Below are 22602 nucleotides of genomic sequence, written 5' to 3' on the forward strand. Positions count from 1 at the left end.
CCCGAAATTTTAAGCAGTTGGAGGTGTTGACGTATCTTCTGGAAATAAATGCGGGTATTTCTTCTTCATTTGATCTTCACGCTCCCAGGTGAACTCGGGTCCTCTACGAGCATTCCATCGAACCTTAACAATCGGTATCTTGTTTTGTTTAAGTCTCTTAACCTCACGATCCATTATTTCGACGGGTTCTTCAATGAATTGAAGTTTTTCATTGATATGGATTTCGTCCAACGGAATAGTGAGATCTTCTTTAGCAAAACATTTCTTCAAATTTTAGACGTGGAAAGTGTTATGTTCAGCCGCGAGTTGTTGAGGTAGCTCCAGTTGGTAAGCTACTGGTCCGGCACGATCTATAATCTTGAATGGTCCAATGTACCTTGGATTTAGTTTCCCCCATTTACCAAATCGAACAACGCCTTTCCAAGGTGAAACCTTAAGCATGACCATTTCTCCAATTTCAAACTCTATATCTTTTCTTTTACTGTCCGCGTAGCTCTTTTGTCGACTCTGGGCGGTTTTCAATCTTTGTTGAATTTGGATGATTTTCTCGGTAGTTTCTTGTATTATCTCCGGACCTGTAATCTGTCTATCCCCCACTTCACTCCAACAAATCGAATACCTACACTTTCTACCATAAAGTGCTTCAAACGGCGCCATCTCAATGCTTGAATGGTAGCTGTTGTTGTAGGAAAATTCTGCTAACGGTAGATGTCGATCCCAACTGTTTCTGAAATCAATAACACATGCTCGTAGCATGTCTTCAAGCGTTTGTATCGTCCTTTCGCTCTGTCCATCAGTTTGTGGATGATAGGCAGTACTCATGTCTAGACGAGTTCCCAATGCTTACTGTAATGTCTGCCAGAATCTTGAAATAAATCTGTCATCCCTATCAGAGATAATAGAGATTGGTATTCCATGTCTGGAGACGACTTCCTTCAAATACAGTCGTGCTAACTTCTCCATCTTGTCATCTTCTCTTATTGGCAGGAAGTGTGCTGACTTGGTGAGACGATCAACTATTACCCAAATAGTATCATAACCACTTGCAGTCCTTGGCAATTTAGTAATGAAATCCATGGTAATGTTTTCCCATTTCCATTCCGGGATTTCAGGTTGTTGTAGTAGACCTGATGGTTTCTGATGTTCAGCTTTGACCTTAGAACACGTCAAACATTCTCCTACATATTTAGCAATATCGTCTTTCATACCTGGCCACCAAAAATGTTTCTTAAGATCCTTGTACATCTTCCCCGTTCCAGAATGTATTGAGTATCTGGTTTTATGAGCTTCTCTAAGTACCATTTCTCTCATATCTCCAAATTTTGGTACCCAAATTCTTTCAGCCCTATACCGGGTTCCGTCTTCCCGAATATTAAGATGCTTCTCCGATCCTTTGGGTATTTCATCCTTTAAATTTCCCTCTTTTAAAACTCCTTGTTGCGCCTCCTTTATTTGAGTAGTAAGGTTAGTGTGAATCATTATATTCATAGATTTTACTCGAATGGGTTCTCTGTCCTTTCTGTTCAAGGCGTCGGCTACCACATTTGCCTTCCCCGGGTGGTAACGAATCTCAAAGTCGTAATCATTCAACAATTCAATCCACCTACACTGCCTCATATTCAGTTGTTTCTTATTAAATATGTGTTGAAGACTTTTGTGGTCGGTATATATAATACTTTTGACCCCATATAAGTAGTGCCTCCAAGTCTTTAATGCAAAAACAACCGCTCCTAATTCCAAATCATGCGTCGTATAATTTTGTTCGTGAATCTTCAATTGTCTAGACGCATAAGCAATCACCTTCATTCGTTGCATTAATACACAACCGAGACCTTGCTTTGATGCGTCACAATAAATCACAAAATCATCATTCCCTTCAGACAATGACAATATAGGTGCCGTAGTTAGCTTTTTCTTCAATAACTGAAACGCTTTCTCTTGTTCATCCTTCCATTCAAATTTCTTCCCTTTATGCGTTAATGCAGTCAAGGGTTTTGCTATTCTGGAAAAGTCTTGGATGAACCTTCTGTAGTAACCAGCTAGTCCTAAAAACTGGCATATGTGTTTCGGAGTTTTCGGGGTTTCCCACTTTTCAACAGTTTCTATCTTTGCCGGATCCACCTTAATACCTTTTTTGTTCACTATGTGACCGAGGAATTGAACTTCTTCCAACCAAAATGCACACTTTGAAAATTTAGCGTACAATTCTTCCTTCCTCAATACTTCTAACACCTTTCTCAAATGTTCACCGTGTTCTTGGTCATTCTTTGAGTAAATAAGTATGTCATCAATGAAAACAATGACAAACTTGACAAGGTATGGTCCACACACTCGGTTCATAAGGTCCATGAACACAGCTGGTGCATTAGTTAAACCAAACGGCATGACCATAAACTCGTAATGACCGTAACGTGTTCTGAAAGCAGTCTTTGGAATATCATCTTCTTTCACCCGCATTTGATGATACCCGGAACGTAAGTCAATCTTTGAATAAACAGACGAGCCTTGTAGTTGATCAAATAAGTCGTCGATTCTCGGTAGTGGGTAGCGGTTCTTGATGGTAAGTTTGTTCAACTCTCGGTAGTCGATACACAACCTGAATGTACCATCTTTCTTCTTGACAAACAAAACAGGAGCTCCCCACGGTGATGTGCTTGGTCGAATGAAACCACGCTCTAAAAGTTCTTGTAATTGGCTTTGCAGTTCTTTCATCTCGCTGAGTGCGAGTCTGTAAGGAGCACGAGCTATTGGTGCAGCTCCTGGTACAAGATCTATTTGAAATTCAACGGATCGATGTGGGGGTAATCCCGGTAATTCTTTCAAAAATACATCGGGAAATTATTTTGCGACGGGAACATCATTGATGCTCTGTTCTTCAGTTTGTACTTTCTCGACGTGTGCTAGAACAGCATAGCAACCTTTTCTTATTAGTTTTTGTGCCTTCAAATTACTAATAAGATGTAGCTTTGTGTTGCCCTTTTCTCCGTACACCATTAAGGGTTTTCCTTTTTCTCGTATAATGCGAATTGCATTTTTGTAACAAACGATCCCTGCTTTCACTTCTTTCAACCAGTCCATACCGATTATCACATCAAAACTCCCTAACTCTACTGGCATCAAGTCAATCTTAAATGTTTCGCTAACCAGTTTAATTTCCCGATTCCGACATATATTATCTGCTGAAATTAATTTACCATTTGCTAATTCGAATAAAAATTTACTATCCAACGGCGTCAATGGACAACTTAATTTAGCACAAAAATCTCTACTCATATAGCTTCTATCCGCACCCGAATCAAATAAAACGTAAGCAGATTTATTGTCAATAAGAAACGTACCCGTAACAAGCTCCGGGTCTTCCTGTGCCTCTGCCGCATTAATATTGAAAACTCTTCCGCGGCCTTGTCCATTCGTGTTCTCCTGGTTCGGGCAATTTCTAATAATGTGGCCCGATTTTCCACATTTATAACAAACTACATTGGCATAACTTGCTCCGACACTACTTGCTCCGCCATTACTCGTTCCGACACCATTTGTTCCTTTCGTTCTGTTAACCCCTGGTCCGTAGACCTCACACTTCACCACGCTATGACCATTTCTTTTACACTTGTTGCAAAATTTGGTGCAGAACCCCGAGTGATACTTTTCACACCTTTGGCATAGCTGCTTCTGATTGTTGTTGTTGTTGCGGTTGTTATTGTTGTTGGGATGATTGTTGTAGTTGCTGTTGTTGTTGTTGTTGTTGTTGTTATTGTTGTTGTTGTTGTTGTTGTTGTTGTTGTTGTTGTTGTTGTTGTTGTTGTTGTTGTTGTTGTTGTTGTTGGGCCGTTTGTTGTAGTTGCGATTGATGTTGCGATTGTTGGGATAATTGTTGCGATTATTATTGTAATTGCTGTTGTTGTTGTATTGGTGATTCTTATCACCGTTTTCCTCCCACTTTCTTTTGACTTGCTTCACATTGGCCTCTTCAGCCGTCTGCTCTTTAATTCTTTCCTCAATCTGGTTCACTAGTTTGTGAGCCATTCTACATGCCTGTTGTATGGAGGCGGGCTCGTGTGAACTTATATCTTCTTGGATTCCTTCCGGTAATACTTTCACAAATGCGTCGATCTTCTCTTCCTCATCTTCGAACGCTCCCGAACACAATAGGCACAATTCTGTGAATGGTCTTTCGTACGTGGTAATATCAAATCCTTGGGTTCGTAACCCTCTAAGTTTTGTCTTGAGCTTATTGACCTCGGTTCTGGGACGGTACTTCTCGTTCATCAAGTGCTTGAATGCTGACCACGGTAGTGCGTACGCATCATCTTGTCCCACTTGCTCTAGATAGGTATTCCACCATGTTAACGCAGAACCTGTGAAGGTATGCGTAGCATACTTCACTTTGTCCTCTTCAGTACACTTACTTATGGCAAACACCGATTCGACCTTCTCGGTCCACCGTTTCAATCCGATCGGTCCTTCGGTTCCATCAAATTCCAAAGGTTTGCAGGCAGTGAATTCTTTGTAGGTGCATCCTACACGATTTCCTGTACTGCTAGATCCAAGGTTATTGTTGGTATGTAGCGCAGCCTGTACTGCGGCTATGTTTGAAGCTAGAAAAGTACGAAATTCCTCTTCATTCATATTCACGGTGTGTCGAGTAGTCGGTGCCATTTCCTTCAAAATAGTCAAATGGAACAAGTTAATCATACAGAATATTAAGAGTAGTTAATAGTATTTCGTAGCATAATATGAACTCATTTATAAAAGCTTTTTCTTCATATTAGTATTTTATAAGTTTAAATTCGGGAAGTACCTACCCGTTAACTTCATACTTAGTAGCTAATATACAATTCAACTACTACAATTCTATATGAAAAACTGATTATAATAATATTTCGCGTTCAAACTTTTATACAATATTTTACAAACTTACAATACCGCTTATTTTACATAAAGCATGAAATATAGCACACAATAACTTTGATACAAGATAGTTGTGAAGATAATTCTAGCTAGTACATAAGTCGTTCAGTAAAGGCAATAAAGACACGTAATTCATACGTCCAGAAACAAGTCATGCATTCTGGTTTTACTAGGAATACTTCCCATCCTTGGCCTTGTGGAACATAACCGTTATGGCCGTTGATAAGACAGCGTATTGTAACGTCGTCAAAGGGACGAGGGTTACGTAATGACCAACAGTCTCGTAATAACCTAGAAACCTCATTTCTTACCCCAATTACCGACTCCGTCACTTGTGGGAACGTTTTGTTTAATAGCTGTAGCCTGATGTTCTTTTTCTCACTTTGGTGAGAAGCGAACATTACTAACCCGTAAGCATAGCATGCTTCTTTATGTTGCATGTTAGCCGCTTTTTCTAAATCATGAAGTCCTATATTCGGATACATTGAGTCAAAATAATTTCTTAACCCGTTGCGTAAAATAGCATTTGGATTCCCCGCAATATATGCGTCAAAGTAAACACATCGTAACTTATGGGTTTCCCAATGTGATATCCCCCATCTTTCAAATGAAAGTCTCTTATAAACCAAGACATTCTTGGAACGTTCTTCGAATGTCTTACAAACTGATCTCGCCTTAAATAGTTGTGCCGAGGAATTCTGACCGACTCTAGACAAGATTTCATCAATCATGTCTCCTGGTAGGTCTCTTAAAATATTGAGTTGTCTATCCATTTTGTGTTTTTAAACTGTAAAATGGACAAGAGTTAGATTCATAAAAAAATACTTATTAATACAAGCAATTTTTACATATATCATAAAGCATAAGCACACTATATTAGATATATTACACCACACGAATACAACTATCTTATTCCGACTCGCTCGTTTCTTCTTCTTCGGGTTTGGTTCGTTTTGCCAAGTTTCTAGGGATATATGATGTTCCCCTAATACTAGCCGTCGTTTTCCACATTGGTTTAGAAAAACCTGGTGGTTTAGAGGTTCCCGGGTCATTGTTACAACTTAAGGGCTTCGGGGGTTGACGATACATATAAAGTTCATCGGGGTTGGAATTAGATTTCTCTATTTTTATGCCCTTTCCCTTATTATTTTCTTTTGCCTTTTTAAATTCAGTTGGGGTAATTTCTATAACATCATCGGAATTCTCGTCGGAATCCGATTCATCGGAGAATTGGTAATCCTCCCAATATTTTGCTTCCTTGGCGGAAACACCATTGACCATAATTAACCTTGGTCGGTTGGTTGAGGATTTTATTTTACTTAACCGTTTTATTATTTCCCCCACCGGTTCTATTTCCTCCTCCGGTTCCTCCTCTTCCGGTTCTGATTCTTCTTCCGGTTCTTCTTCGGGAACTTGTGAATCAGTTCAATATATATTCGACTGTTCGTTATTATTAGGTGAGTCAATGGGATTTGTGCTAGAGGTAGACATCTATCACACAATATCAAACATGTTAAGAGATTAATATTTCACATAATATATACATGTTAATAATATATAGTTTCCAACAAAAATGTTAAGCAATCATTTTTAAAGAAAACACAGTCGAAGTCCAGACTCACTAATGCATCCTAACAAACTCGATAAGACACACTAATGCAAATTTTCTGGTTCTTTAAGACCAACGCTCGGATACCAACTGAAATGTCCCGTTCTTATTGATTAAAAACGTTCCATATTAATTGATTTCGTTGCGAGGTTTTGACCTCTATATGAGACGTTTTTCAAAGACTGCATTCATTTTTAAAACAAACCATAACCTTTATTTCATAAATAAAGGTTTAAAAAGCTTTACGTAGATTATCAAATAATGATAATCTAAAATATCCTGTTTACACACAACCATTACATAATGGTTTACAATACAAATATGTTACATCGAAATCAGTTTCTTGAATGCAGTTTTTACACAATATCATACAAACATGGACTCCAAATCTTGTCCTTATTTTAGTATGCAACAGCGGAAGCTCTTAGTATTCACCTGAGAATAAACATGCTTTAAACATCAACAAAAATGTTGGTGAGTTATAGGTTTAACCTATATATATCAAATCGTAACAATAGACCACAAGATTTCATATTTCAATACACATCCCATACATAGAGATAAAAATCATTCATATGGTGAACACCTGGTAACCGACATTAACAAGATGCATATATAAGAATATCCCCATCATTCCGGGACACCCTTCGGATATGATATAAATTTCGAAGTACTAAAGCATCCGATACTTTGGATGGGGTTTGTTAGGCCCAATAGATCTATCTTTAGGATTCGCGTCAATTAGGGTGTCTGTTCCCTAATTCTTAGATTACCAGACTTAATAAAAAGGGGCATATTCGATTTCGATAATTCAACCATAGAATGTAGTTTCACGTACTTGTGTCTATTTTGTAAATCATTTATAAAACCTGCATGTATTCTCATCCCAAAAATATTAGATTTTAAAAGTGGGACTATAACTCACTTTCACAGATTTTTACTTCGTCGGGAAGTAAGACTTGGCCACTGGTTGATTCACGAACCTATAACAATATATACATATATATCAAAGTATGTTCAAAATATATTTACAACACTTTTAATATATTTTGATGTTTTAAGTTTATTAAGTCAGCTGTCCTCGTTAGTAACCTACAACTAGTTGTCCACAGTTAGATGTACAGAAATAAATTGATAAATATTATCTTGAATCAATCCACGACCCAGTGTATACGTATCTCAGTATTGATCACAACTCAAACTATATATATTTTGGAATCAACCTCAACCCTGTATAGCTAACTCCAACATTCACATATAGAGTGTCTATGGTTGTTCCGAAGATAGATGTGTCGACATGATAGGTCGAAACATTGCATACGTGTCTATGGTATCTCAAGATTACATAATATACAATACAAGTTGATTAAGTTATGGTTGGAATAGATTTGTTACCAATTTTCACGTAGCTAAAATGAGAAAAATTATCCAATCTTGTTTTACCCATAACTTCTTCATTTTAAATCCGTTTTGAGTGAATAAAATTGCTATGGTTTTATATTGAACTCTATTTTATGAATTTAAACAGAAAAAGTATAGGTTTATAGTCATAAAAATAAGTTACAAGTCGTTTTTGTAAAGGTAGTCATTTCAGTCGAAAGAACGACGTCTAGATGACCATTTTAGAAAACATACCTCCACTTTGAGTTTAACCATAATTTTTGGATATAGTTTCATGTTAATAATAAAAATCATTTTCTCATAATAACAAATTTTAAATCAAAGTTTATCATAGTTTTTAATTAACTAACCCAAAACAGCCCGCGGTGTTACTACAACGGCGTAAATCCGGTTTTACGGTGTTTTTCGTGTTTCCAGGTTTTAAATCATTAAGTTAGCATATCATATAGATATAGATCATGTGTTTAGTTGATTTTAAAAGTCAAGTTAGAAGGATTAACGTTTATTTGCGAACAAGTTTAGAATTAACTAAACTATGTTCTAGTGATTACAAGTTTAAACCTTCGAATAAGATAGCTTTATATGTATGAATCGAATGATGTTAGGAACATCATTACTACCTCAAGTTCCTTGGATAAACCTACTGGAAATAAAAAAAATGGATCTAGCTTCAAAGGATCCTTGGATGGCTTGAAAGTTCTTGAAGCAGAATCATGACACGAAAACAATTTCAAGTAAGATTTCCACTCGAAATAAGATTGTTATAGTTATAGAAATTGAATTAAAGTTTGAATATGATTATTACCATGTATTAGAAAGATAACCTACTGTAAGTAACAAAGGTTTCTTGATCTTGGATGATTACTTGGAATGGATTTAGAAAACTTGGAAGTAAACTTGTAATCTTGGAAGTATTCTTGATTTTATAAAACTAGAACTTTTGGAATTTATGAAGAACACTTAGAACTTGAAGATAGAACTTGAGAGAGATCAATTAGATGAAGAAAATTGAAGAATTAAAGTGTTTGTAGGTGTTTTTGGTCATTGGTGTATGGATTAGATATAAAGGATATGTAATTTTGTTTTCATGTAAATAAGTCATGAATGATTACTCATATTTTTGTAATTTTATGAGATATTTCATGCTAGTTGCCAAATGATGGTTCCCACATGTGTTAGGTGACTCACATGGGCTGCTAAGAGCTGATCATTGGAGTGTATATACCAATAGTACATACATCTAAAAGCTGTGTATTGTACGAGTACGAATACGGGTGCATACGAGTAGAATTGTTGATGAAACTGAACGAGGATGTAATTGTAAGTATTTTTGTTAAGTAGAAGTATTTTGATAAGTGTCTTGAAGTCTTTCAAAAGTGTATGAATACATATTAAAACACTATATGTATATACATTTTAACTGAGTCGTTAAGTCATCGTTAGTCGTTACATGTAAATGTTGTTTTGAAACCTTTAGGTTAACAATCTTGTTGAATGTTGTTAACCCATTGTTTATTATAACAAATGAGATGTTAAATTGTTATATTATCATGATATTATGATATATAATATATCTTAGTATGATATATATACAGTTAAATGCTGTTACAACGATAATCGTTACATATATGTCTCGTTTCGAAATCATTAAGTTAGTAGTCTTATTTTTACATATGTATTTCATTGTTAATACACTTAATAATATATTTACTTATAATTTAACATAATTAACCAAGTGTATCAATATCTTAATATGATTCATATGTACCTAGTAAGACGTTGTTATAACGATAATCGTTATATATATCGTTTTCGAATTTCTTAAATTAATAGTCTCATTTTTATGTATATAACTCATTGTTAAAATACCTAATGAGATACATACTTATAATAAAATCATGTTAACTATATATATAACCATATATAAGTCATCGTATAGTTTTTACAAGTTTTAACGTTCATGAATCACCGGTCAACTTGGGTGGTCAATTGTCTATATGAAACCTATTTCAATTAATCAAGTCTTAACAAGTTTGATTGCTTAACATGTTGGAAACACTTAATCATGTAAATAACAATTTCATTTAATATATATATAAACATGGAAAAGTTCGGGTCACTACAAAATGAAACTCACTATACGATATTTTGTAGTAAAAATATGCATACAACGGAACTGAACAATGCAACGTTGGCCTCGAATTCACGAACCTATATCAAGTATGTATATTAACACATATAATAATATTCAAATAAATATATATTTTGATTTTGGTAATATACTTGTGATATTAAATTTAATATTAATAATTACTTAAATATATTTATTTTATATATATTCTATTAAATTATCATAATAATCTATTATATACTTTATTAAAATATTTAGGATAAGTTCTTAGTATTATATTTTTAAATACTCATAATTTTTAATATGATAACATTTTAATAAATTCGAGTTATATTAAAACGTAAATGAAAAAAAAAAATATTCTATTAGTAAAAGTAGTATACTTATTATATATACTTCTATATATTTAAAGTTTGTATCTAATTTATAATATCTATCTTTTTAGTTTAAGATCATAAAAATATAGTTATATTTTATATACAAAATATATTTAAAAATAAAGTTATAGTTAGTAATATTAATTATAATAATAATAATGATAAAAATAATACTAACTTTAATAAAAAGATAAATTTTAAAAATAGTGATACTTTTAGTAATAATGATTATAATAATAGTAATACTGATAATAATAATAATGACTAAAATAATAATTTTACCACTAATGATAATAATGATAATAATTTGTAAAATAATAATACTAATAATGATATTGTTAGTAATAATAATACTGATAATGTTTAATTATAATAATAATAATAATAATAATAATAATAATAATAATAATAGTAATAATAATAATAATAATAATAATAATAATAATAATAATAATAATAATAATAATAATAATAATAATAATAATAATAATAATATGAATAATAAGTATACTACCTTAAAGATTAGCTTCCTAAAAAGATGTCGTAGCTCGAGTTCGAACCCGAGACCTCTCGTTCAATACACACAACCTTAACCATTTCTATGCTTCATAATTTCTGTTTTAATTCTCAACTTAAATTCTTTTAGTCAATATTTTCGACTGTCTTTCTTCTTCTTCTGATCTAATCCTCATCATTCCTCGTAATCTAGTCATCATGAACTTACCATATCATTATCATATTTCCATCGTCTTCATCTATATCATTTCTGTTTACATATTAACGCTATCATCATCTTCTTAAACATTCACTAATCTTCAACACATCAAGGTTTCATTTTGATCGACCAAAAATACAATATGAGAACTAGTGTTTCGGCCCAACAACATAAGCAACTACAATACACGGTCCATTTATTTACAAGCTCATAAAATCAAACCAATTAAATCCTAATCGGCCCATGACACAACTAGATCAAAATACCGAAGCCTCAATTTAATTAACAAAGTATTCGGTTTCTTCTTTCTTTTAATAAACAAGTACCATGCACTTTTCCTTTGTCGGCCACAAATTGTCCCAACTCATATCATGCATTTTATAAAGAATTTTAATACATTCAAATTGACAACTTTACTTGTGAGCATATATGACCCGTGACCCATTAATCCTTTTATCATATTCACGTCAAAACATCGAGCAGAAGCTGCAAAAATATCACGATTTGCAGTAGCAGAAGTTGGGGTTTATACCGGATTGAAGAGGCAATAGTTTGATCGAGTTACCGTGGTTTTCGAATAACAAATGAAAAAAAATAACCACAGAGGTAGCAGCTGTAGTGACAGTTTAAGGGTGATGGTTTGTGATTGAATTCCGGTTAAAACAGAAAAAAAATATGCAGTAGCAGCAGTTCTAGTTTAACGAGTTGTTCGATGGTGGTTGTTGGCTGTGGATGTTGGGTTTGAAACAGAAATGCAGCAACGAATGGTGACAAGTACAAAAGGGTTTCGATTTAGTGAGGGTGGTGTAAGGTGGTTGTTATAGGTTGAGTAAACAGAAGTGAACTGCAGCAATGATTGTGGTTTAAGTGGTAGAGGTACGGTGTGATGGAGATGTAGATTGTCGTGGTGGTTTCGGTGATATTCACGATGGAGATGGTGATCGATGATGGAGATGATTGGTGCTGACAGTTTTCACGGACTATTAAATCGTACTCCGTTGCAAAATCAGTGGCAGATAAAAGTCTTCATAAAAATCCCAAACTTTCACAGTAATTATCTTTATTTATTTCGGTCATTATAGTATAAAATCCGATCATTAATTTATTAAATAAAAATTACATCAACTGTCCCTCTCAATTATGGGTAATATATAAAAAGTTCTAAAATTTAACAAACAGCTCCTAAATACATTTTTAATAAGTCTATAATTTATAGAACTCATTTTCGGATCACCGTTTATTTTAAAATCATATAAGTTTGAATTTAGTTTGCTTAACATCAATCGAAACATCACACGAGTACTACAATCATTTAATATTTATTTTTACTATACTTTATTTATATATAATTATATAATTATGTTGTAAATAATAATTATTATAATATTTAATTTTTATTTCATTTTACATAATTCGTTTTAATAACAACAACATATAATGTTTCGAATTATATTTCCAATTATTATATTTATACATATATATTTAAATACACACAAATCTATTTACCATTATCTGTTCGTGAATCGTCGGAATTTGGTTGAGGTTAAATGAATGTATGAACATAGTTTAAAATTCTTGAGATTTAACTTAACAAACTTTGCTTATCGTGTCGGAATAATATAAAGATAAAGTTTAAATTTGGTCGGAAATTTTCGGGTCATCATAGTACCTACCCGTTAAAGAAATTTCGTCCCCGAAATTTGATTGAGATTGTCATGGGTAACACTAAGAATGTTTTCATGACAAATATGAGTCAATAATTAGAGTTTTATCATCAGTGAGTAATATGGATAGAACAATTTGATTTTTGTGGAGAGTACGAGTGAAGCTATCACAAAATGGTGAAATGAATAAATGCAGGTTTGACTTAACTGGTGACGTAGTCACGGTTAATTTCCGGAATTCAAGGGATTTAGAGAAAATATTCGTAATAAGATTTGATTCTTCGGTAATTAAGGAAATTAGAATCCTCTTTGGTTAAATGCGATGATCTGTATCGATTGCTTTGTCTGATATTTTACTATAAATCCACTTCCTTCGTTTCCTTATTTTCTACAGCTCACATCTTCTATTCTTTCTCCCTCAATTCATACTTTTGTTTTCTCTTCTCGACTTAAAATAAAGCAAGTAATAGTCCAGAATTCGTAGGTATGAAGTTTCGAATGAACATGACTAATGTTCTAAGAAAAAAATTGTGATAGCTCGATCTGACTTGTAAAATTTCCAGAAGTCACGAGAAAAGATAGAAATATTAGGAAGATACGTTCTTGATATGTTTGGAGATTAGATAGAATGTAAGAGTCGTGTAACATGGCACATGATGACATTAGGATCTGTGAATCATCACGTTCCATTAGAAACTCAGCATGACTTACTGTAATATAATCACGTTGATCAAGTGTCATTATATTATACTAACTCATGATTCAGTTCCCAACACTACTTCAAAAACATTCATAATTTACATTCGAATTTTTCAGAATTTAGAAACTAAAACAGTTTCCTTTCTGATGTAATACAGATAACGCGAGAAGATAGATGATTTCAGATAAGAATAGTTATGAAAATATCTTCAGAAATATCGAGGATATTTATAATTAAAGATATGATGATATCTTAGAATTTCTAATAACAGAGGATGATGAAGAAGATTTGTCTGTAAAAGTTTAGAGTCAGGAGCAAGGTATTCGTTAACGACTTCAGCAGATACTGAATCATTTGGATTCTTAGAAGGCAGATTTAGCCTTTGTGATTTGTCTACGGCCTCCTTCATGGTTTGCTCAATCCGTTTTCCAGTTCCAACTTTTTTGAGCTTTACCAACATACTATTCTTTATCATCAACTTCCGACGGTTAACGTCTTTTACGGTTGTCTACAGTTTCTGCTGCTTCATTCAGTTTTTTCAAAAATTGGGAGTATTGATTCGTAGACTTGGTGCCTTTTTAGAATTTTAGAATTGAAGATCATAATTCTAAGAGATAAATGTTATATGTATACATATACCTGTTGATGTAGACATGCTGCGAGATTTCAAAATACTGAATGCTGATTCTCGGTAATTGGTATGGCAATTATTGTTACAGGATATAGATGAATACATGATGGGGTTTCAATGAATATAATGATTTGTCGGAAAGTCAAAGATTAATGGAGTTGCTGGTAAGTTTACTGCTAATGTGGTGGAATATAAACGGTTTCTCGATAACGATGACGAAAGGCAACTTATATATCACTGTTATAATAAGGATAATCCGAATGAAAAGTCAAAATTGATTTTTCTGGAGGTGTGACAGAATTGGCTAATTCGAAAATGAATTGCAATGTTAATTTCGGTAATAACAATGCCAAAGGAGCTAGAACAGATACGTGTTAAACGTTTACTCAGGTTCCGAGTGTTTTCAGGTGCATAACTATATGCATCAATATTTTCTTCCGTAGATGAAGTGCGGTTGGTTCATCCTCTCAATTGAGGTGTTTTTAAGATTCGTGAAAGGTTTGAAAGCAGATTGGAATTATCAAGATACAAATGAGGTTTAAGATGAAATCAAGTGGCAAACTTGAAGAAATGTTTAGTTTCAAATGTTATAATCAATATTTTAATTTATTTTAATTGTCCAATGTTAGTAGTCTATAGTTAGTAATTCAATAATTCATATGTAGTTTAATATATAATATTCGAATTAATTAATACGTATCGTGACCCATTGTATACATGTCTCAGACTCGATCACAACTCAAAGTATATATATTATTTTAGAATCAACCTCAACCCTGTATAGCTAACTCGAGCATTACTGCATATAGAGTGTCTATGGTTATTCCAAATAATATATATATATATATATATATATATATATATATATATATATATATATATATATATATATGACGTCGATATGATATGTCAAAACATTGTATACGTGTCCCGATATTTAAAATGCGTAAATAACAGTATTTAAATGATGATAAATAAAGTGTGTAAAATAAATAACAAAAATTAAATGACGATAAATAAACTTGCGAGAATTAAAATTGCGATAAATAAATTGCGATATTTAAAATATAATAAGGAATTAGGAACAGTTAGCTAGGTACAGTTAGCTAGGATATTGTTAGCGTGGATTCTTAACAGAATTTTTCATAGTTAATTTGTTTGTTTCTAACCATTTTTATTTTGTCCAATGTTTTCTTCATTATGCCACTTGTTGAATTCTGATAATTCAAAATCCAAATATGAAATTGAATGAAAATAGTTATTCTGTGATGAACGGATATGTATATATGTGGATGTGAGTAGGATAGTATATAACCATTGAATCAGATTCGAAGAATGTACAATGTAACTTATTAATGTGAAATCTAAATATTCCTCGGGTATTACCTACCCGTTAAAATATTTTCACCATTAACAGTTTGTACAAAAGAAATTTTAATTACAATCTTTATGAAAACATATATACATATATATTTTCTTCAGATGTAGTCATGGATTTAATGAGTCAATATGATATTAATCTCATTTGCTTTACCGTTAGAACAAGAATATATAATCTCTAAAACATTAGAGATTACATAATCACCATGTCGAACGAATATAAATGATGTAGAACATCATGTAGAACGATGATTATATTCGAGGTACAGAATGAGATGTTGAGGCATGTGATGCGGATGTTGTTGTTGGTGGTACTGGTATTGATGTTGGTGGTACTTTTGGTGTCGGTGATGTTGCTGAAGCTGGTACATTTTGTACCATATTTTCCAAGGCTACAACTCGGGCGCGAAGCTCATTAACTTATTACTCCGGGATGATTATCGGTAGGAACGAGCGAATGAATAAGGTTTTGAATCTGAGTTGTGATATAGTCGTGACGAGATACTCTGGAAATGAGAGAGAAAATGGTGTTTCGAACAGGTTCGCTGGTAAGTGCTTCAGGTTCTTCGCTAAGAGGTGAATTCGGTTGGTGGAAGGGATCGCCTTCTTCGCGTCTCCATTGATTAAGTCGACTACGAACTCATCTCAATTCATCCAGAATAGGTGATGGCTAATTGGTTGATACATTCCGGTGACGCTGCTTTCGGAGCTTAGGTGAACATTTATGTCTGAATAGCTGTCGGATTCCGAAGAACTTGAACTAGTGGCGAGTTCCATTTCGTACGATTGAGTAAAGGGTTTTTCGGTATGAAATGATTTTTGGCTATCGGATGGTATTCTAATTACATAGAATACTTATATATAGCATAAAGATTTCGCAGATTACGGAGAAAATTTCAAAAGCTGTCAGGAAAAGGTAACAGTAACAAATACGTTAAGATACGATTTTATCTATACATATCTATGCAATAGAGGCAGTAAGATGTGTCTAGACTTTAAGGATGATAAGCAAAACTTTTGACATGCAGACACGGTCAAAGTCCAGACCCACTAATATATCTAAACAACTATCAGTTAGACACACTAATGCAAGACTTGGTTCGCTAAGACCACCGCTCTGATACCAACTTTAACGACCCGTCCTAATCCATCTGGATGAATACATTACATTTGGTTACATCGCGAAGTACTTGACCTACCATTTCATAATATATCAATCTATAATTGACTTAATAATAATCTTGATGAACTCAATGACTCGAATGCAATGTCTTTTGAAATATGTCATGAATGACTCCAAGTAATATCTCTAAAATGAGCAAATACATAGCGGAAGATTTCTTTCATACCTGAGAATAAAAATACTTTAAAGTGTCAACCAAAAGGTTGGTGAGTTTATAGGTTTATCATAATCAATCATTTCCATAATTTTAATAGACCACAAGATTTCATTTTTCATAAATATCATTCTAATATCATGCATTTCACAAACTGCATAGAGATAAAAATTATTCATATGGATTGAACACCTGTTAATCGACCTTAACTAGATGCATATAGAATATCCCCATCATTCCGGGACAACCTTCGTACATGATAAATTCGAAGTACTAAAGCATCCGGTACTTTGGATGGGGCTCGTTGGGCCCGATAGATCTATCTTTAGGATTCGCGTCAATTAGGGTGTCTGTTCCCTAATTCTTAGATTACCAGACTAAAAATGGGCATATTCGATTCGATAATTCAACGATAGAATGTAGTTTCGATTACTTGTGTCTATTTCGTAAAACATTTATAAAAGCAGCACATGTATTCTCAGTCCCAAAATATATATTGCAAAAACATTTAAAAAGGGAGCAAATGAAACTCACTATACGATATTTTGTAGTAAAAATATGCATACGACGGAACTGAACAATGCAAGGTTGGCCTCGGATTCACGAACCTATATCAAGTATGTATATTAACACATATAATAATATTCAAATAAATATATATTTTGATTTTGGTAATATACTTGTGATATTAAATTTAATATTAATAATTACTTAAATATATTTATTTTATATATATTCTATTAAATTATCATAATAATCTATTATATACTTTATTAAAATATTTTGGATAAGTACTTAGTATTAATATTTTTAAATACTCATAATTTTTAATATGATGACATTCGAGTTATATTAAAACGTAAATGAAAAAAAAATATTTTATTAGTAAAAGTAGTATACTTATTATATATACTTCTATATATTTAAAGTTTGTATCTAATTTATAATATCTATCTTTTTAGTTTTAGATCATAAAAATATAGTTATATTTTATATACGAAATATATTTAAAACTAAAGTTATAGTTAGTAATATTAATTATAATAATAATAATGATAAAAATAATACTAACTTTAATAAAAAGATAAATTTTAAAAATAGTGATACTTTTAGTAATAATGATTATAATAATAGTAATACTGATAATAATAATGACTAAAATAATAATTTTACCACTAATGATAATAATGATAATAATTCTTAAAATAATAATACTAATAATGATATTGTTAGTAATAATAATACTAATAATGTTTAATTATAATACTAATAATAATAATAATAATAATAATAATAATAATAATAATAATAAAAATAATAAAAATAATAATAATAATAATAATAATAATAATAATAATAATAATAATAATAATAATAATAATAATAATAATAATAATAATAATATGAATAATAATATGAATAATAAGAATACTACCTTAAAGAATAGCTTTCTAAAAAGATGTCGTAGCTCGAGTTCGAACCCGAGACCTCTCGTTCAATACACACAACCTTAACCATTTCTCTGCTTCATAATTTCTGTTTTAATTCTCAACTTAAATTCTTTTAGTCAATATTTTCGACTGCCTTTCTTCTTCTTCTGATCTAATCCTCATCATTCCTCATAATCTAGTCATCATGAACTTACCATATCATTATCATATTTCCATCGTCTTCATCTATATCATTTCTGTTTACATATTAACGCTATCATCATCTTCTTAAACATTCACTAATCTTCAACACATCAAGGTTTCATTTTGATCGACCAAAAATACAAGATAAGAACTAGTGTTTCGGCCCAACAACATAAGCAACTACAATACACGGTCCATTTATTTACAAGCTCATAAAATCAAACCAATTAAATCCTAATCGGCCCATGACACAACTAGATCAAAATACCGAAGCCTCAATTTAATTAACAAAGTATTCGGTTTTTTTTTATTTAATAAACAAGTGCCATGCACTTTTCCTTTGTCAGCCACAAATTGTCCCAACTCATATCATGCATTTTATAAAGAATTTTAATACATTCAAATTGACAACTTTACTTGTGAGCATACATGACCCGTGACTCATTAATCCTTTTATCATATTCACGTCAAAACATCTAGCAGAAGCTGCAAAAATATCACGGTTTGCAGTAGCAGAAGTTGGGATTTATACTGGATTGAAGAGGCAATAGTTTGATCGAGTTACTGTGGTTTTCGAATAACAAATGAAAAAAATAACCACAGAGGTAGCAGCTGTAGTGACAGTTTAAGGGTGATGGTTTGTGATTGAATTCCGATTAAAACAGAAAAAAATACGCAGTAGCAGCAGTTCTAGTTTAACGAGTTGTTCGATGGTAGTTGTTGGCTGTGGATGTTGGGTTTGAAACAGAAATGCAGCAACGAATGGTGACAAGTACAAAAGGGTTTCGATTTAGTGAGGGTGGTGTAAGGTGGTTGTTATGGGTGGAGTAAACAGAAGTGAACTGCAGCAGTGATTGTGGTTTAAGTGGTAGAGGTACGGTGTGATGGAGGTGTAGATTGTCGTGGTGGTTCCGGTGATATTCACGATGGAGATGGTGATCGATGTTGAAGATGATTGGTGGTGAGTTATAAACCGAAGAAGAAGAAGTGACGGTTTTGTGGTGGACATGAAACAGAAAATAGTATGATGGTAGTTTAGGTTCATCGTTGACGAACAAGGTTGTAACAACAATAAAAGTAGCAGCAGCAGTTACATAATTTTGGATAGATGTTGGTTGTAGCAAGATGATGGTGTTTCCAAACCGGAAGTGGTGGTTTAAATGGTGTTCATTTGGTTATATGTTTGTTGGGAGAGGAAGTGCAATAATAATGCACTATGAACGAATCACTTGTGGATATTTTCTCAAATTAAGTGGGGATGCATACATCTATATATTATGTTTAGATATTTAATGAGTACAGTAATATAGAGTACTTAATTGAATTCAAATGTGCACAATTGATTTAATAATAATAAACTTAGCAGCCACTTGTTTTGAATTATCTGCCGACAGTTTTCACGGACTATTAAATCGTACTCCGTTGTAAAATCAGTGGCGGATAAAAGTCTTCAGAAAAATCCCAAACTTTCACAGTAATTATCTTTATTTATTTCGGTCATTATGGTATAAAATTCGATCATTAATTTATTAAATAAAAATTACGTCAACTGTCCCTCTCAATTCTGGGTAAAATATAAAAAGTTCTAAAATTTAACAAACAGCTCCTAAATACATTTTTAATAAGTCTATAATTTATAGAACTCATTTTCGGATCACCGTTTATTTTAAATTCATATAAGTTTGAATTTAGTTTGCTTAACATCAATCGGAACATCACACGAGTACTACAATCATTTAATATTTATTTTTACTATACTTTATTTATATATAATTATATAATTATGTTGTAAATAATAATTATTATAATATTCTATTTTTATTTTATTTTACATAATTCATTTTAATAACAACAACATATAATGTTTCGAATTATATTTCCAATTATTATAATTATACATATATATTTAAATACACACAAATCTATTTACCATTATCTGTTCGTGAATCGTCGGAATTTGGTCGAGGTTAAATGAATGTATGAACATAGTTTAAAATTCTTGAGATTTAACTTAACAAACTTTGCTTATCGTGTCGGAATAATATAAAGATAAAGTTTAAATTTGGTCGGAAATTTCCGGGTCGTCACACATTCAGCACACCTTTGACCACTAGCAGACAGATTTGTTTTAAGTTCAAGATTACTAGTGAAAGAAGACGATTCACTTGAATACTTCTTGTTAATTTGTTTTGAGCTTCTACGGGACTCTTCTCTTGATATAATGAAGAAAGCAGTTTTAACTGTGGGTAAAGGGTCCCTCATTAGGAGATTGCTCCTAATAGGTAGATATATATCATCTAAACCCATGAGAAATTGCATCAGTTTTATTAAATTTTTGTGTTCTTTAAACTCTTTTGATGATGTGAGGCCACAAGCAGGTAACTGAACCAGAATATCATATTGTTTTTAAAGAGAATTTAGTTTGTGATAATAATCTGAAACAGGAGTTCCAGACTGTTTGTTGAATTAATCTCTTGATATAGATTGAAAAGAACAGAACCATCAACTTTATCATAAGTTTCCTTCAATTCATCCCAAACCTCAGAAGCAATTTCTGAAAAAATTTGACCACTATACAGTTCATCATACATAGATCTAAAAATCCATGAAAGAAAAACTGCATTATACCTCTCCCATTGATTACTTAGAAATTCATCTTCTTCATCTTTTTCAAGTGTTCCAGTTATAAAACCCATTTTATTTTTAGTTTGAAGTGCTAATTTCATAGCACATGACCAAGATTTGTAATTTTTTGTACCCTTTAATTTGAAAGTGATTAAAGGTGTACTAGAAATATCACTGGCATGAAGATACAATGGATCTCCAAAGTCCAGTTTACTTATGAGTGTAGTACTTGTATCAGACTTAGTAACATCACCCATTTTAACAGATAACGGTAATTAAGCAACACAAGCAAGAACAATTAAGTAATCCTTTCAAGATCAAGCCACAACTTGATCAGGTTTCCAGTGATTTCTTGAATCATGGTCAAGAGTTGGGCTGTGGCGATCCTTGGAAGAATTATTTAATCACAACCAGATATTAAAAGAAATAAAAGATAAAGAGGAGTTTAGATACGCCCCTATATCTTCTGTGCAGCAAAAGAACAATGAATAGCCTGATGCAGCCAAGAACACGAGCAGAATTAGGGTTTACAGAAAACCCCAAATTTTATCAACCCAAGATCCAGACTAAATCTGAATCACTTTAATTGACCAATTTGAAGGTTGAGAACACAAAACCCCCAATCTTCAAACCAACTTGTGACAAGTAATTGATCAAACACTCCTTTGATAAATCACAAGCCCTAGAACTGAGAAACCAGAAAAGATTTTTAACCGATGAACATAATCAGGCGTTGAACCGCTCTGATACCATGTAAAAAACATAATATGTAGCAATAAAATCACCAAGAACTGAATGAATCACCACCACTTGAACAGATTGAAACAATTTAACCAACGAATTAACAATAAACTTTGATTCAAACACTTAGAACATTCATCAACTAGATGAATCATCATACAAAAACTTTACCAAATTGCTAATCCAAACTAGATTGCAATTAACTTTGAGTAACAATGAAAAGTTACAGTGAAATAGAAAACGATCGAATGAAATCTATTTAGCAAACCCTAATTATCTCCCTTTTATAATACAGTGTAAGCTTGTTTCTGTTTAATCCTCAAAGTATGAGAAAGGGCCGGAATGGTCCCTCTAATATGCAAAGTCAAGTCTAACTACGTCCCAACTTTGTATAATTGCAATTTAGCCCCCGTACCAGGTACATTGACTGAAAAACAACATACATGATTTGCAAAAGACTTGACCCCTTCATTAAACTTCAACAGCAACAAGTATACATGCAGCATCAGCTATATCAACTTCTGCACAGCTACATCTACACTGCTACAACTTGTATACACTTAACCAACAATAAGAACATGCAGAAATAAAATAAAAGCAGTTAGAATGAGAAGATATCATTATTTGAACAGGTATGCTTGAGTTTGAACATTTTCAAACACGAACTCGTTCGAACTTAGTGAATAACTCGAAACCTTATTTTCTCGTACGAACATGTTAGAACTCGAGTTCAAAAACGAACATGTTCG

General features: G+C 32.5%; 1 protein-coding gene across 1 annotated transcript; it reads right to left on the reverse strand.

Annotated features, from left to right (window-relative positions):
• Positions 1–18984: 18984 nt before the first annotated feature.
• Positions 18985–21369, reverse strand: LOC139901614 (uncharacterized). The gene is made up of 3 exons (XM_071884307.1): positions 20983–21369; positions 20589–20869; positions 18985–19051 (listed from the first exon to the last, which is right to left on the reverse strand). The coding sequence occupies exons 1-3, from the start codon at positions 21367–21369 to the stop codon at positions 18985–18987; spliced, it is 735 nt and encodes a 244-aa protein (XP_071740408.1).
• Positions 21370–22602: the final 1233 nt, after the last annotated feature.

This window comes from Rutidosis leptorrhynchoides, chromosome 3 (genome assembly GCF_046630445.1).
Source record: "Rutidosis leptorrhynchoides isolate AG116_Rl617_1_P2 chromosome 3, CSIRO_AGI_Rlap_v1, whole genome shotgun sequence".
Classification (NCBI taxonomy): domain Eukaryota; kingdom Viridiplantae; phylum Streptophyta; class Magnoliopsida; order Asterales; family Asteraceae; genus Rutidosis; species Rutidosis leptorrhynchoides.

Excerpts from the sequence above, each read along its gene's own strand:
- LOC139901614 (XM_071884307.1), bottom strand. The coding sequence starts at position 21,369 with ATGGGTGATGTTACTAAGTCTGATACAAGTACTACACTCATAAGTAAA. Across the intron at positions 20,870-20,982 it reads ATGATAAAGTTGATGGTTCT|TTACCTGCTTGTGGCCTCAC; the intron begins GTTCTTTTCAAT and ends ATTCTGGTTCAG. Across the intron at positions 19,052-20,588 it reads CTGTCTGCTAGTGGTCAAAG|TAACTCGATCAAACTATTGC; the intron begins GTGTGCTGAATG and ends CGAAAACCACAG.